Genomic DNA, 14,560 nt, shown 5'->3' with positions numbered 1-14,560 from the left:
CCAGCTAACTAGCACACCGGCTAACTAGCACACCAGCTAACTAGTACACCGGCTATCTAGCAAGCCAGCTAAGTAGCAGACCAGCTGACTAGCACACCGGCTAACTAGCACATTGGCTAACTAGCACACCAGCTGACTAGCAGGCCAGCTGACTACCGAACCGTCTAACTAGTACACCAGCTAACTAACACACCAGTTGACTAGCGAACCGGCTAACTAGCACAGTAGCTAAATAGCGCAGCGGCTAACTAGCACACCGGCTAACTAGCAGACCAGCTAACTGCAGCCACAGGCTGAAGGACGATTAAATGTAGTGGAGATATCAGGGATAACACTGGTGTGTCTGATTCACGACAAATAAGATGAATAGATAAGTTACATATCCAGTTAGCTCCATACGTCAGTATAGCTAACATAAAGTAGCTGAAGATAAAACACAGAAAAACATGAAAGTGATTTTCCTGGCCTGGGATTTTATAAAAATATTCTGCAGTGCATCAAAAACGAAAGAAAACCATTAATCAACATATGAACGTTACCTCTGACGTTACAGCGGTTTTATTAGAGACACGGCTAAGCGTTTTGCATTTTGCATAATTTTAAAAAGTTTAAATTTGTTCAGTATTGAACGGCAGAAATTAGATTTTCTTTTCAGAAGTAAGTAAAAGGAAAAAAAAAACAGCGGCCGACAGCCTGTAAATAACGGTAGACTTATGCAGAACAAGCAAGCGAATAATACCCACCCCTACTATCCTATCAGTGATCAGAGTACTGTAGTATACTTCTACTACATAAACTATACAAACTGAACGGCATTAGTGTGACTTTAAGTTACCATCAGTACAGACGAACTGATGGTAGTTGGACAAAATAAAGGCTTTGCAATTATTGTGAAGGGCTTCCGCTTAAACTAAGATCAGCTGATTACCTCATAACAAATTGTTTGCTATAGAACGCAGCGCCCACTCTTCATTAATATCATGTACTGTAACTCCCAGGTAACCATGGTTACCCAGCCACGCCCAGTAGTCTCCAGAGAGACCAACAGCTGGTGCACGGTGTAACGCCGTGGCTTTCGTAGTCTCTTCTTTTTCTACAGCTCATGTGTTCTTCTTCCAAATTAGACTTTGGTGACAAACTGGTGTGATCTCCATGTTTCCTTTGTTGGACTGTGGGCGAGTGTCAGAACTGAATGTACTGAGTAACATGTAGAGTTTAAACATGTGTCAGTTCCAGTTTTAGAGCTCTAAAGTGCAGCTATCATGTTAGGAATATGTGAGGAATAGACAGGAACACTGAGCACACTGAGGTCAGATCTTTATTTTACCACTCGCTGCATTCTTGATGTTCATGAATTCAGCAGGTTCATGATTGTCTGCAGCATTAATCTCATATTTCCATCTAAAGTGTTGAATTTGACTGATGTTCTTTATGATCTCTGGCACCAGTTCATCTGTAGGCTGAGCCCAGTCCATCCATTTAGTGAAAAGATGTTTAAAGGTCTCCTTGTTCTGTGAGCGTGCACAGATCCTGAAGCAGGAAGCCTGGGTTACAGAGAAATGATCATCACTGTGATGATGCTCGTCACCTCTGACTGGGATTTGAGGTTTTGTCAAAGCAGCAAAGAAAGCCTGGCTATGTTGGACTGGGTGTGGAAGCAGCTCCCAGTTTGAGTTCAGGAGACAGACGCCCTCTCTACTTTGAAGATCAGCTTCAAACTTTCCTTTTTGATAAAGCTTATAGTTCGAGCTGGATCAGGTGACCCTGAACCATCCCTTAGTTATGCTGCTATAGGCTCAGGCTGTTGGTGGACTTCCCATGATGCTCTGCTTTCTTCTCCCCTCTTTTCACTCCTGGTGCTTTTATATGTCACTACTGCATGTCCTTAACTTTTGTCTTGTCTCTCCTTAGTTTGTGTTTTGTTCTTGTCTCTCTGAGCTCATCTCTTCTCTTTCCCCTCACCCTGCAACCAGTCATGGTAGATGCTCCTCCTGGAGCCTGTTTTCACTGGGAGGATCTTTGTGTCAAAGGGAGTTCTTCTTCCCACCATCACCAAGTGCTACTCACAGTGGATTGTCTGATGTTTGGGGCTTTCACTCTGATATTGGAGGCTGTTTCCTTACTCTGTTAAACAGCTTGAGATGTTTTGTGTGTCTGCAGTCTGTCAGGCTGTCTGATCGCAGAGGAAGGCTGTACTTCTCTGGCCTCAGCTCTGAGCTACAACCCCTCCCACCTGAGAGAGCTGGACCTGCGCTATAATCATCCAGGTGATTCAGGAATGAAGCTGCTGGATGATGGACTGAAGGATCCAGGCTGGAGACTGGAAACTCTCAGGTATGGAGAGAATGTCTGATAGAGGAGGAAGAGCTGGAAACACATAACCGTATTGGCATTAGCTGCTAAGAATACTTAAGATTAGTTGCTCATATTGTTTGAAACCAAAGGAAAACCGTGTCAGCATTAGCGGATAATACTAATTCACATTAAATTAGCAGTTTCTGTGACGGTGACTTACTTACTGTATTAGCATTGGCTGCTAATGGGTTTTCACCTTAATTTATCAGTAGGCGCTAACGGCTGCCTACTTAACATTTGCTGCTCACATTGTATTAAAGCTAGGCATAACGGTATTAGCATTAGGTCCTAATGAATTTTCACCTTAAATTAGCATTAGTCGCTAATAGTGAGGAGTTAATCCTTAGCATTAACTCCTTACATAGTTATAATGCAAGGCAAAAGGGCATAAGTGTTAGCTATTCACATAGTTAAAAAGGAAGGGGAAATGATGTTAGCGTTAGCAGATAATGAAAATTCACATCAAGTTAGTATTAGCTGCGAACTGTGCTAATCAGAGCAGTTAACACTCAGTGTTGCCAACTCCTCAGTAAGGAAAATCGCTATTGGCTGTCCTAAAAGTCGCTAGAAGTCGCTAAATGACGTCATCACCTAATTTGCATAATTGATCATGCTAATCTAATTGTAACCTACGTTGTTGGAGAGAGAAATAACATCGTGGAAGAGACATAAAGTGAGTTAAAAACGTCCTAAATGCATTTAGAGTTTATTTAGAACTACAAATTAAATTTCTTTTTGCAATTATTGTTTTTTTTTAATGTCACAATTCCAACCCTGCTCCTTTACCTGGGCTTGGACTGGCAAAAGTGACCCGAAATAGGCGCTCTGGTGGAGTTACTTTGTGTGTGTGTTTATAAGTAGTTTTAAACCTTGTGATCCACAAAACAGCATAAGAGTAAAAGAACTGACTGCGTTACAGCACCCGCTGCTTGTTGAGAGTAAAAGCGATACGCGCTTTCACGTCTTTTTTTAGCGACTTTCTTTAGAAAAAAAGTCGCTAAGGGGTCTGAAAACTCGCTAAATATAGCGACAAAGTCGCTAAGTTGGCAACACTGGCTGTCGGCTGGACTGAAGGATCAAGGCTGGAGACTGGACACTCTCAGGTATGGAGAGTGTCCTCTGATAGAGGAGGAAGAGCTGGAAACATTTCCTGTCCTTCACTTCCTGTTTGTTTCCTGCAGATGAGACACGAACAATCACACATAAGGAATATTTTCACGCACAGACACACTAAGTACATAGATATTTATGTAGGGGGTCTCCAAGGAGTCTGTTTGCAGGATCATTTAGGTCTAGGGATGGGTACCGGTGTCCGGTGCCATCATGGCACCGGTTCTGACATAAACGGTAGTAACCAGACCGAAAAGCAGCGCACATTTCGGTGCTTTATTTCGGTGCTTTTTTTTCCTGAGCTGTGATACACTTCTAGCCAATCATTTTACGTTTCCAAGGATAGTAGGCGGGGCCAGGTACGTACGTTCTTTTAGAGCAGAGCTACAGATTAAAAATGCCCAAGGCGAAGCGGTCAAAAGTCTGGCTGTACTTCACAGCAAAATATACAAACTCAGCAGCAACAAGTGCTTTAAGCTGATACTGTGATACTGTCAAAGGAGGTAACACCTCAAATCCGATGAAACACCTGGCGATGCATAGCGTTTTTTTTAAAAGCCGAGAAATGCGCCGTATTTGATAGCTTGCTGCGAGACATCACACTGTGCACGTTGGGTGGGTTGCCAGTTATCGGACCCGGAGCAACATCCCCCAAAAACCCGAAGAATAGAGTCCTGGCCCCTAGCCCTGCCAGTGTAGCAGAAATGATGAGGATGATGATGCAGCAGCAGCTGTTCTTCTCTGCGTGAGTAGCTTAATGTTGTTCGAGTGTAATTTACGTTGAGTAGGCTAACCACGTTATTACATTAATGCATGTAAGGTGAACTAGCAAACATCATCATAGCTACATGCGGCTGTCTTCTTGTTTGATGGCAGATGCTCCCTTCACCCTGGCCAAAAAGGCTAAAATGACCAAAGAAAAAGAGGGAAACAGCTAAACATGAGAGGTTTTTGGACAAAGTTTGTGTTTTCTTTTCCATTGTTTAAGCACTGCTTCCAGTCAAGAGTGATACCACATATGCCCCATAGCTGCAGAAAAGGCTAACATTGTTATCGTTTTACAAAAAAAATAAAACAGCTGAACATGAGAGGTTTTTGGACAAAGTTTGTGTTCTCCATTCTTTAAGCACCGGTTCGAGCACCGTTTAAGCACCGGCACAGTTTCAGAAGTACCGATTTGGCACCGGTATCGGATAAAACCTAAACGATACCCATGCCACTGTGTACCTAATAAAGTGTAAGCCATGTGTATGTTTCCCATGCTGTATGTCCACAGTGATAGTGACAGAAGGATGAAACAAGGCTGTGAATCATTTCGGTCTGTGTGTGTGACAAAGACGCAGACAGGAGCAGCTAACATTTGGAAATGGAAGCTTAAACTCTACATTCACAGCTGAATTTACAATAAATTTGTTCTCAAGTGCACATTTAGCAGCTAATGCTAATACTGTTTTCCCTTGCTTTCTACAACTTGAGCAGCTATTGCTAAGTAGGCCACTTTGCTCTGCTAAGGATTTGTGTGACCATCATAGAAACTCTGATAAGCTAATGCTGCTAAGCTAATGCTGTTTATGGGCCCTGTTAGAATCAATATTTCATTCTCATTCTGTTGTTTGGGAACAATATTAACGTCTCACATTATTAGAACACAAGAGAAAAGGGTAATAGCGTTAGCTACTAATGTTTATTCACCTCAAATTAGCTTTAGCTGCTAATAGGAGCCTACTTAGCATAGACCCTTTACATCATTACAATGCAAGGGAAAAGAGTTACTCATGGCAGCCTATTTAGCATTAAGGTCACATCATTATAACACAAGAGAAAATGGTATTGGCATTAGCTACTAGTGCTTATTCACCTCAAATTACCTTTAGCTGCTAATGGCAGCCTACTTAGCATTGACTCCTGACATCATTATAATGCAGGGGAAAAGAGTTACCATTATCGGATAATGCTAATTCACATCACCTTCTGTCATTCTTACAAAGCAAACAGTATGAACATTAGCTGTTAATGGTTTTTCATCTCAAATTAGAATTAGCCACTAATGGCGTATTGTTAAAAAGTAAGAAAAAATATTGTTAGCATAAGCGGATAATGCTAATTCACCTCAAATTAGTATTAGGTAATAACGGCAATCTGCTTTGCATTAGCTGGTTATCAAGCAATAAAATATGGTATTAGCATTAGCTGCTAATTTTAGCTGAATTTCCTATTCAGCTAATTTCCTATTCAGCTAAAATTAGCATTAGCCACTAGTGGCAGTCTACATAACATTAACTCCTCACTAATACAATGCTAACTCGCATCAAATTAGCATTAGCTAATAACAGCAGCATTCTTAGCATTAGCTGCTCACATTGTTATAATGCAAGGGAAAAGAGTTAGCATTACATTAGAGTTAGTAAAATTCACGTCAAATTAGCATTAGCTAGTAATGGCAGTCTACTTAGCATTAAATCCTTACATCGTTATAATGCAAAGGAAAATAGTTAGCATTATCTGGTAATGCTAATTCACATCAAATTAGCAATAGTTATTAACGGAAACACACATCACATTGTTAAAATGGAAGGAAAAATAGTATAAGCATTAGCTACTCATATTGTTAAAATGTAAGAAAAACATTGTTAGCATTAGCGGATTAATTAGTATTACCTAATAACGGCAAACTACTTAGCATTAGCTGCTCACATTGTTAGAAATCAAGTCAATATGGTATTAGCATTAGTTGCATATTTATCTAAAATTAGCATTAGCCACTAATAGTAGCCTATTTAGCATAAACTTCTTAATGCTAAATTAAGTTAAGTAATGCTAAATTGGCTTAACTGAAATGAAAGTAGTGTTAGCATTAGCTGCTGATATTGTTAAAAAGTAATAAGAAGTAAGACAAAACATTGCTAGCAGTAGCGGATAATGCTAACAAACATCAAATTAGCATTACCTAATAATGGCCGCCTTCTTAGCATAAACTGCTCATATTGTTTTAATTCAAGGGAAAAGAGTTGGCAGAAACATTGTTAGCATTAGTGGATAATGCTTATTCACCTAAATTAGCATTAGCTAATTATGGCTACGTACCTAGCATTAACTACTGATATTGATTTAAAGCAAGAAAATATGGTATTAGCATTAGCTCTAATGTTTTTTCATCTTAAATTAGAACTAGCCACTAATGGTATCCTATTTAGCATTAACTCTTCAAATCGCAGGGGAAAACTCAAAATTGAATAAAAAAAGTGTTCACATTAGCTACTCGTATTGTTAAAGAGTAAGAAAAAACATTGTTAGCATAAGCGGATAATGCTAATACACCTCAAATTAGTATTAGCTCATTACGGCAACCTACTTAGCATTAGCTGGTCACATTGTTATAAAGCAAGAAAAATATGGTATTAGGATTAGCTGCCAATTGCTATTCATCTAAAATTAGCATTAGCCACTAATGGCAGTCTACTTAGCATTAATTCCTCACTAATATAACGCTAATTCACATCAAATTAGCATTAGCAGCTAACATCAGCCAACCTAGAACTAGCTGTAAACATTGTTAAAAAGGAAGGGAAAACGATATTAGCATTAGCTGGTAATAATTATTCACCACTAATTAGAATTAGCCACTAATGGCAGCATACTTAGCATTAACTCCTCACATTGTTAAAAAGTAAATGTTAACATTAGTGGATAATGCTAATTCACATCAAATTAGTATTAGTTAATAACGGCTGCCTATTTAGCATTAGCAGATAATGTTGACCTTGGCCCACTGGAAAAGTTCAGAACTAAAGATTTAGGAGTGTTTCTCGATAGCTCTTTCTCATTTGAGAAACAAATAAATTCTGTTATTAAAACCAGCTGTAAGGTTTATAGTGTTGATTGTCATTTATGCTTAGAAATATTTACTCATATATGCTTAGAGTTTTATAATCGATTGCATAATGATAGAGGTTTGATCCTTAGCAGTCTGTAAAGACTGTGTGTGCCTTCCAGAGTGCTCTGGCATGCACACACAACTTGGGGTCATGAGAGAGGTCGTACCCTCTCTTGCTGATTTATGGTGTAGGAGGACACCTACTCTGTGTCTGGATAAGTATAAGAGGCCTTTGTTGGGGGGACCGCTGGACTCTTAGCACCAGCTTTGGGGTCACAGGGTCACATCTGGAACACACACCTACACTATGCACAGACTGGTACTCTTTGTTCATACCTGTGTAAGACGTCATATGTTAATGAACTTGTGCATATTCATGTAAGCTCAATAAGGAGCAGTGTTACGAGGGAGCAGACGAGAGCGACTGAGGTCAAGTGAAGGAACGGCGCTGTCACAGTTCTCTCCCTCATCAATTGTCTGGTTCCAGCGGTGGGTCTGTGCTAGACGACCCATCACCAGCTTCTTCCACTGGTTACCAGTACGTGGTAGAATCCACTTCCAGATCTGGTTGTCTTTAAATCTGTGAATGGATTGGCTCCATCTTATCTCTCTTTAACAAAAGAATCCAAGTGGAGCCCTCAGGTCTGCAGATAAGCAGCTTCTGACCAGAACTAGACGTAAAAACAGAGGTGAGCTTTATCGATGGCTGCAGCCAAACTCTGGAACAGTCGCCCTTCACATCAGGTCGTCACCAACACTGGACATTTTTAAAAGCCGGTTGGAAACACATTTGTACTCTGTAGCTTTCAATCCTGACCAGTCTTTATAGTCATTACTGTGTATGTTTCCTATTTTCTCTCTACTCTGTGCAGCACTTTGGCTCAAGCTGTTTTTAAATGTGCTGATAAATAAATGTAGATTTCTTTGAATAAAACAGTGGAGCCGAGCTTTGAGCTCAGTGTGTAACAGTGTGTGTGTGAGAGCCATGTAATGTCCATGTGTGCATGCTGACTGTGCTGCTCTGACCCCCCTCCTCCTTTCAGGGTGGAGCCTGCTGGAGTCCGATGGTTGAGACCAGGTCTGAGGAAGTGTAAGTGTGTTTTTAATGGGATTCATGAAAACAAAGCAGCACACATTCAACCATCTTCATCATGTCAGGAGTCATCATCAAAGTGTCAATCAATGAACAGATGATGGATCAATAACTGCAGCTGGATTGTGTTTGTTCTCTCCATCAGATTCCTGTCAACTCACAATCGACACAAACACAGTGAACACAAAGCTCCAACTGTCTGACAACAACAGGAAGGTGACACATGTGAGGGAGGTTCAGTCATATCCTGATCATCCAGACAGATTTGATGGTTGGGAACAGCTGCTGTGTAGAAATGGTCTGACTGGTCGCTGTTACTGGGAGGTCGAGTGGAGAGGAGACGTTTATATATCAGTGAGTTACAGAAGCATCAGAAGGAAAGGAGGAAGTGCTGACTGTGTGTTTGGATACAATGATCAGTCCTGGAGTCTGAGCTGCTCTGATGATGGTCCTCAGTCTGTCTGGCACAATAGCAGATCCACATCCATCTCCTCCTCCTCCTCCTCCTCCTCTGTCTCTAACAGAGCAGCAGTGTATGTGGACTGTCCTGCTGGCACTCTGTCCTTCTACAGAGTCTCCTCTGACTCTCTGATCCACCTCCACACCTTCAACACCACATTCACTCAAACTCTTTATCCTGGGTTTCTGTTCTGGTCTCCTGGTTCCTCAGTGTCCCTGTGCTGAGTGGAGTGTAAAGAGTGTCTCCTGTTACAGAAACACTCTGACTGTTGAACAGATAGTTCAGTCTGTACATGTCTGTCTCTTTCACTCACAAACACGTTTTCAGATTCATGGATTCAATCAGTTGATGTTTGAAACTCTTCTAAATGATTCCTTGTAAACTTCTTCCTCTTCAGTCCTTTCAGTCCTTTCACCAGCTCTCACACAACATCAACACCAATGATCCACGTCCTTATAAACCTCTGAATCAGGTCCTGAAGCAGTGACGTCCTGAGTGAAGACCTCACTGATCACATGACTCTGGTCACCTGACTCAGTGTTTCTGAAGCAGTGTGCTGGGTTTTTAAAAATCCGTGGCTGCTGCCTGATGTTGGGCCCACAGAGGAAGACGACTCACTCGCTCTTCTTCACTTCCTCCTTAAACATGTGGAAGGAGAGCAAAGTGCTGCCAGACTCTTATTTCTGACAGGAACAGAAGAAACCACAGCAAACTGTTGCAGTTCTTCATCTTCATCACAATCTGTTTATTTCTGATGGTGTCTTCAGTCTGAGGTTTGAAGTTTCCATGTCTGTGTGATGTGTGGTGTGAAGGCTGCTGGTTAAACTGGGACGCACTGAGTGCTCATAGAGAGATGCTCCATGAGTCCCAGTACAGACTACAAACATGGTGGAAACTTAGCTTTGATATCCACACACTCTGCACGTCTGTGAGGAACTGTGATGAAGATGTGCAGAGATCTGTGTCCAAACAGGAGAAAGACTGTAAAGACTCTGTGCTTCTAACAGCCTCTGTTAACATATGTGAGGCTGTTTGTTGTTGTTGCCATGGAGCTTTGCACTGTTTGGGTCAGCAGGTCATGTGATCAGGTTTGTTCTGCTGGACGATGGTTCAGTGTCAGGTTTGTTTGCATTCATCAATAAATATCTAAATAAATCAAAGACTCCATGTTTGTTCTTTCATCATGTGACCTCTGCTCATCCATCTCTGTGTGTATCAGGATACATTTGGTTCATAATACACAGAAAAATCAGAGTTATTACCTGTAATAAATGTGAAAGATTCCTGCAGTGATAACCAGGCAGGACTGAAACACATCCAAGCTGTCACCACGGTAACAGCACCGCCCATCCACAGGTGAGGGGAGGAGCAAAAAGAGGGACTTTCACCATTTTATACTAAAAACACTCAACTAATGTTTCTAATATGAAACAAATAAGCCCACATTAATGTGAGCGTTTATTAAATAATAATAATCATGATTTCCTCCTGATCTCATTTCCACAGCAGAGAAAACTGTGGTGTATATTGAGGTGGAGGGTGTGGTCTGTGGCTCAGGTGTAGAGTGAGGGTGGGGTGCACCACAGCAGCATGGTGTTTTTGTCCAGATGAGCCCAGAGAAGAAACACGAGTGTTCACAGACATCAGAAGCTCAGAGAGGTGAAACATGAGGTTGGAGTCCTGGGCCCTGTTTCAGGAAGCCGGTTTAGTGGAAAAACTGAGTAAGTATACCCTGAGTTAACGAAAACTCTGGGTTTTCGGTTTCACAAAGCGAGTTCAGCTGCAGCCTGAGTGAGTCACTATGACGACACACGCCGTGAAGCTAACCTGCCCCCTAGCAGGTTTACTACAACTAACCCTGACTGTCTCCGCCCCTTTGTCGGAAACCTGACAGTAGGAAGTGTCGGACATGGCGTACCACTTCCTTGAAGAGCCAGTAGATCGTGAAGCCCAAATTCTCCGCAGAGCTCTCCGCCGGGAGAGAGTGATCAGAGCGCGTTTGGACATTTTATCATTTCCTGATGATTTTCTGTGCGAACGTCACCGTTTCTCAGCACAATCTATAATTTATTTGGATAACATCCTCAGGCCATATATTACGCATGTGACACATCGCGGACATGCTCTCAGTTCATTGCATATTATTTGTATTGCACTTCGGTTTCTTGCAAACGGGAGCTTCCTGTATAATATTGGTGACGCTGAGCACGTTTCCAAGGCTACCGTCTGTCGGGCAGTCAGGAATGTTACAGTTGCACTGAAACGTCTCCTGTACTCGTCTGTGGTGTTCCCCGGTCACAGACCCACAAGATTTATCAAAGAGGGATGCCACAAAATTGCAGGTATCAGGATGACCAAAACTTAATTTATGATGTGGTGATACTTGGACTACTACTTAAATTGCACATTTATTTTCAGGGTTCCCAGGCGTGATTGGCTGTATAGATGGCACTCACATTCCAATCATTGCTCCTTCAGTAAATGAAGGAGACTATGTGTACAGGAAGTCTTTCCACAGCATTAATGTACAGGTACATAGTTCCCTGTAGCATGTCAAACTAACAAATTATTTCATTATAGTAATGGATGCTAATTTGTGTTCTCTGCACTGTGAAGATCATATGTGATGCTGCCAACATTATCACAAATGTGGAAGCCAAGTGGCCAGGCTCTGTCCATGACTCACAAATATTCCGTGAATGTACACTGAGCACAAAATTTGGACATGGTGAGTTGAGAATACTTTAAAATATATAAAGACCAATTGCTACAGGGACATTTGAACTGAAGTGTATCCTTCTGTCTTAGGAGAGTTCACTGGCTACTTGCTTGGTGATAGGGGGTATCCATGTTTACCCTATTTGCTTACCCCTTACCCTGACCCTGAACCGGGCCCACAGCAGCGATATAATCTGGCTAATTGCAGGACAAGAGCCAGAATTGAAATGACTATCGGAATGCTTAAGGCCCGGTTCCAGTGCCTGCAAAGACTCAGGGTCACCCCAGAAAGGGCATGTGACATTATTGTGGCATGTGTGATTCTTCACAACATTGCCACAATTAGAGGAGAACACTGTCCTTCTGAACCAAACATCAGCAGTGATCCAAACCATGAACATCCTGACCCTCCCACGGACATACAAGATGGAAGCGCAGTCAGAGACACCATATGTCACAATCATTTCCTTTGACCCATCACCTCAACATGTTGAAAGAAGAATAAACAGATTTTTTGTTCAACTGGCTTTATTGGTCGCCTGTATTTCCTGTACACAAAGTATTAAAAGATGTAAACCTCATAAAGTGTCTCTGTTGCTTCCTCCTCTGTAACAGCTGTCAATGTTTCTTCATTATTTTCCTGTAGTAAAGAAATAAACAACATTGCTGTTCTACTGTAAACTCATATAATCTGTGGAGTATTACTCACAACTGCATGTTGGTCTGGCTCAACAGGAGGCTGCACCAGATGCAGTACACCACCACCATCAACTGATAGAATATGAGGTTTATACAGGTCACTTATAACTTACAAGGGACCAAATGGCAATTAACAAACATACCAATCACCTTACACTTCATTGTCATTATGCTCTCAAAGACAACCAAGGCTGAGGGAAGGCAAAATCAGTAGGAAAATAACTTCACTACAAAATAATCCATTATGGTAAAGAGTTTATCAAATGAATGTGTCGCACTGCAAAGGTGACTGTGAAGAAAGGATGTATGCACATCATGTATTATTTTGGATTTACCCCCTATGTAGGCACTTGTGTCTTGCGGGGTTATTGACTCAGAGGATGTCCCCGCAGAGATGCCTTCGGCCACAGGGCGCCCACTGTTTTGGCTGAGGGCCAACTGCTCAGCCTCTGTGAGTGGTGGTGGTGGAGGACCCCCACCTGTTTTTCAGGCCTCCGCTTCTTTTCTGTTGGCTATAACGGGCCACATTTGAGCATACAGAGTAAGCAAATATGTACTTGTAATGTGCTCAGATAATTTCAATAAGTGCTTACAGAAGGAAAATTAATGTAGCCTCTAACTGCAATTGATTTACATGGGACAAACAGACCAAGCACTATGGCTCATAATACAATTACACCTTACCTGTTTGGACTATATTTTTATATTTCATTTTTACTTGCTGCCAGGCACGTTTGGGGCCTGTTGGGTTGCACCTGCGCTCACATCACGTCACAAAATAAAATGTATAAAATAACAAATAAAATAACATATGATAAAATAACGTGTTAAATGGGTGGAAATCCCTAGATCAATGTTTAAATTAACACTCACGCATTGACTCTGTCGGCTATGTTTTGCCATGCATGCTCACTTTCTTTTGCAGCTGTGGCTGTGTTACTTTTTTCCGCGGAATTTGCATGTTATCGGCATATGCTGCCATCAGAATTTCGGCCTCAAGCGCTGTGACATACATTGACCGCGCCTTCTTTCCCTCCGTCTCCATGGTGACTCGCTTAATCTGTGCTCCGCTTATCAGGGCTTTATGTATCCTCGTCCGCGCGCTTCACTTGGGGTTAAAGCAACTCCGCGTTGACTGAACTAATTGTTATCAGCCTTTCTGAAACCGAATATTCCGAGTTGGACAGTTCGGGGTTACTCAACCCTGCGTATCGTTTTTCACTCTGAGTTTTCTAAACCGGCTTCCTGAAACAGGGCCCTGGTCAGCATCCAGAGCTGCTGTGAAACCCTGAGTACTCATGACCAGAGATGGGCAGTAACGCGTTACATGTAACCTGTTACATGGAGGTGCTGGAGTTCACCTCCATGTAACAGGTTCACACCTGAATCTGGGCCCGGGGTGCCAGAGTGTTCAGGGTCAGACGTGCTTCAGGTGCACGAGTGCTTCAGGAGCTCAGCACAGTGTGGAACATCCCATCACTGCTGCTCTGGAGTCAGCCTGGATGAAACACCTGTGAGGCTCCACAGTGAGCGAGCACACCTGCACTTTACAGCTTCTCATCATGTCACTGTTGTAAAGTTAGACTGCTGTGCAGACTGTTAGCTTCACCAACAAGTTTAACCTTCTTTCTACACTTAGCAACATTACGCTGTGTCCATGAAGAATGTACAGATATGAATTTTGTCATGATCCTGGCTCATGTTGACCCGGCATTTTAACTTTTTGTGTGTTTTGTTCTTTATTTATGCCTTGAGTTAATTTTAAACACTGCTGCATCCACCAGATCCCAGCCAGAGTGGATTCTGGAGTCTTCCACGCTCCTGTTAGTGATCCTCCATCTGGGTGGATGAGAACAACCTTCTGAACAATCTAGCAGGAGATGGTCCATATCTATGGGACTGATTTCTGCTAGTGTGGCCGAGCAGTGGTAGCGTGGCCGAGCGGTCTAAGGCGCTGGATTAAGGCTCCAGTCTCTTACCGAATTTCCCAGAGGAACCCACCCGAGGGATTGATAAAGTTTTATCTTATCTTAATAACGCCCATTGTATGGACTGATAACATCTGAAGCGGGTGAATAAAGTCACCCAGTCACTAGCTGTGCCATTACCCAGCATGCACCACTCCCTCCACCAATGCAATAAATGACACAAAGTAATAGCCTATAATTAATTTATCTGCTGTGTCTGATGGTTTCAGGTAGTTGTTTACATTACACGTCACTACCATGTGATTTTGGAAATGTATAAATAT

At 42.1% G+C, this 14,560-nt stretch overlaps 1 protein-coding gene across 1 annotated transcript in view; it reads left to right on the top strand.

Annotated features, from left to right (window-relative positions):
• The window catches only part of LOC113029743 (NACHT, LRR and PYD domains-containing protein 12-like), a 36,568-nt gene extending 26,524 nt beyond the window's left edge, over positions 1-10,044 (top strand). Inside the window, exons 12-14 of the mRNA XM_080299519.1 lie at positions 2,161-2,334; positions 8,383-8,429; positions 8,578-10,044. Coding sequence (XP_080155645.1) covers positions 2,161-2,334; positions 8,383-8,429; positions 8,578-9,116 — 760 coding nt within the window. The 3' untranslated portion in view covers positions 9,117-10,044. The remainder of the gene's footprint in view (positions 1-2,160; positions 2,335-8,382; positions 8,430-8,577) is intronic.
• Positions 10,045-14,560: the final 4,516 nt, after the last annotated feature.

The sequence above is a fragment of the Astatotilapia calliptera genome, chromosome 3 (genome assembly GCF_964374335.1).
Source record: "Astatotilapia calliptera chromosome 3, fAstCal68.1, whole genome shotgun sequence".
NCBI classification, from domain to species: Eukaryota; Metazoa; Chordata; class Actinopteri; order Cichliformes; family Cichlidae; genus Astatotilapia; species Astatotilapia calliptera.
This window is presented reverse-complemented; position numbering and strand designations above follow the sequence as displayed.